Source organism: Batrachochytrium dendrobatidis (genome assembly GCF_000203795.2).
Source record: "Batrachochytrium dendrobatidis JAM81 unplaced genomic scaffold BATDEscaffold_8, whole genome shotgun sequence".
Lineage (NCBI taxonomy): Eukaryota > Fungi > Chytridiomycota > Chytridiomycetes > Rhizophydiales > Batrachochytrium > Batrachochytrium dendrobatidis.
In genome coordinates this window covers 233,986-236,359 of record NW_006281106.1, presented here as the reverse complement: position 1 = coordinate 236,359, position 2,374 = coordinate 233,986, and the positions used below count along the sequence as shown (strand labels likewise).

General features: G+C 43.6%; 1 protein-coding gene across 1 annotated transcript in view; it reads left to right on the top strand.

Annotated features, from left to right (window-relative positions):
• BATDEDRAFT_25737 (uncharacterized protein) overlaps positions 1 to 2,374 on the top strand; it is a gene marked incomplete at both ends in the record, with an annotated part of 5,067 nt that overhangs the window by 2,201 nt on the left and 492 nt on the right. Inside the window, 2 exons of the mRNA XM_006679803.1 lie at positions 98 to 1,727; positions 1,778 to 2,327. Coding sequence (XP_006679866.1) covers positions 98 to 1,727; positions 1,778 to 2,327 — 2,180 coding nt within the window. The remainder of the gene's footprint in view (positions 1 to 97; positions 1,728 to 1,777; positions 2,328 to 2,374) is intronic.

The following is a 2,374-nucleotide window of genomic DNA, read 5'->3' as shown; positions in this document are numbered from 1 at the left end:
GAGCCCAATCTGGATGCTGTAGATCAAACCGATACACCCCGTGAATCTGTCACGAATCGTTCAAGTACAACTCAGCATCATCACTTTGTGCTTTCAGATATTCACGTCAAATTCCCTGTTGGTCAACTGACTGCCATCGTAGGTCTAACCGGTGCAGGAAAGAGCAGCATTATTAATGCTTTGTTGGGTGAGATGAAGACTCTTCAAGGTCGTACCATTTTTCCTTCAGTTTATTCAAGATCTGCACCAGATATCAACTCTCGTGACGTCGGCGTTGCATATGTATCCCAGACTGCCTGGCTTCAAAATGCAACTGTGAGGGACAATATTTTGTTTGGGTCACTGTACGATGCTGATAGGTATGCCAAGGTGATTGAAGCATGTGCATTAGTTAGAGATCTTGAAACATTTCCTGCTGGTGATCAAACCGAGATTGGTGAAAAGGGAATCAACATGTCTGGGGGTCAAAAACAGCGAATCTCACTTGCTCGTGCTTGCTACTCTACCGCCCAATCAGTGATTCTTGATGACCCATTGAGTGCCGTCGATGCTCCTACAGCGCTGCATCTATTTGAAAAGTGTATTCGCGGACTGCTTGCAAGTCGCACAGTAATTCTTGTTACACATGCTACTGGTCTTGTCTTGCCGTTTTCCGATTATATTGTCTATTTCAAAGATGGTCGTATTTCTGCTCAAGGCTTGCCCGCAGCCGTTCAAGCACATTTTGAAACAACGGATTGTAGCGATCCTTTTGGAAACCATTTACTTCACGCGATCAAAGGTGACAAGATTGAGAGCGATGTAACTTCAAAAGTCGAAAACAATGCAGCCAATGAGTCAAATGAAGGTGCCAAAACCAAGGGCAAACTTGTTGAAGATGAAACCAAACAGTCCGGATCAGTGAAACTCGCCATCTATAAACATTACATAGGTGCGGTTGGCGGTTGGTGGTTTCTTGTCGCCTATCTACTTATTTTTTTTTGCGCACGCGCAGGTCAGGGTTTGGACGACTTATGGCTCAAGGTGTGGGCTGATTCATACAAGCATACGGATATCAACTCGACAGCTTTGTTCATGCCAGATGTCTTTTTAATGCAGTCCGTTTCACACCCACCAGTCGTACCTTTAGCTACTCCTGTTCGTGATCCAAGCTTTTACATTTGGGTTTACGGCGGTCTTGGACTTGGTGTCGTGTTTTTTGAACAACTTTTGTTGACTATTCAATATGCTGGATCCTACAATGCTTCAAAGAAACTGCATTCATCCATGTTGAATAGGGTTCTAAACGCACCCATGAGATTCTTTGATACTACTCCTATTGGTCGCATTTTGAACCGATTCTCAAAAGATATTGAATGTATTGACATGGAAGTGAGCAATGGCGTTTCTGGATTTCTTAGGAGTGCGCTTCGAGCTTTTACCGTGCTAATGATTGTTACCATGGTAGCCCCATTATTGCTCCTGTTGTTTATTCCTATTGTTATTATGTTTTATAACATCTCCAAATCATACCTTCTTGCTTCGCGTGAACTTCGTCGTCTCGAGTCTGTATCCCAAAGTCCCATCTATGCCAAATTTTCCGAAACTCTTCAAGGCGCAGCTACGATTCGTGCCTTTGGAGTCGAGGAGCAATTTATAAACGACAATATGAATCTCGTAGATAAAAACCACCAAGCATACTTTTACATGTGGGCTTGCATCGATGGCTTTCGGCTCGATGTGATTTGGTCTCTGGGTCTATTGTTTTAATAACAACAATATCGCTTGTATTGGCAAGGGATACACTGGATGCTGGAATAGCTGGCTTGTGTCTTGCGTATGCGACCGAACTTGTTTTCGATTTGGATTGGGTGACTCGGTCCCACGCTATGATGGAAATGAGCATGAATTCTGTCGAGAGAATAGATGAATACTTGCAGATTGAGCAAGATGCTGCTGCAATTGTTGATGACTACCGTCCTGCAGAGAATTGGCCACATCATGGTTGTATCGATGTAAAGGATTTATCCATTCGCTATTCTGCTGATCAACCCCTAGTTCTGGATAAGATATCTTTCCATGTTGGCACGTTTGAAAAAATAGGCATTGTCGGACGTACTGGTGCAGGAAAGTCTACACTTTCTTTAGCCATGTTTCGCATTGTTCCTCATGACTCGGGTCGCGTTCTGATTGATGGGATGGATATTGGAAAGATGGGATTATGGGACTTGCGATCAAGACTAACGATTATCCCACAAGATCCTGTGCTGTTTTCAGGTACTGTTAGAACCAATCTTGATCCATTTGATAAGCACGATGATGCAGCTCTATGGGCTGCGTTGAAACGTGTTCATTTCCTTGAAAGCATGCAAACCAGACCTGGTCATGATGATGC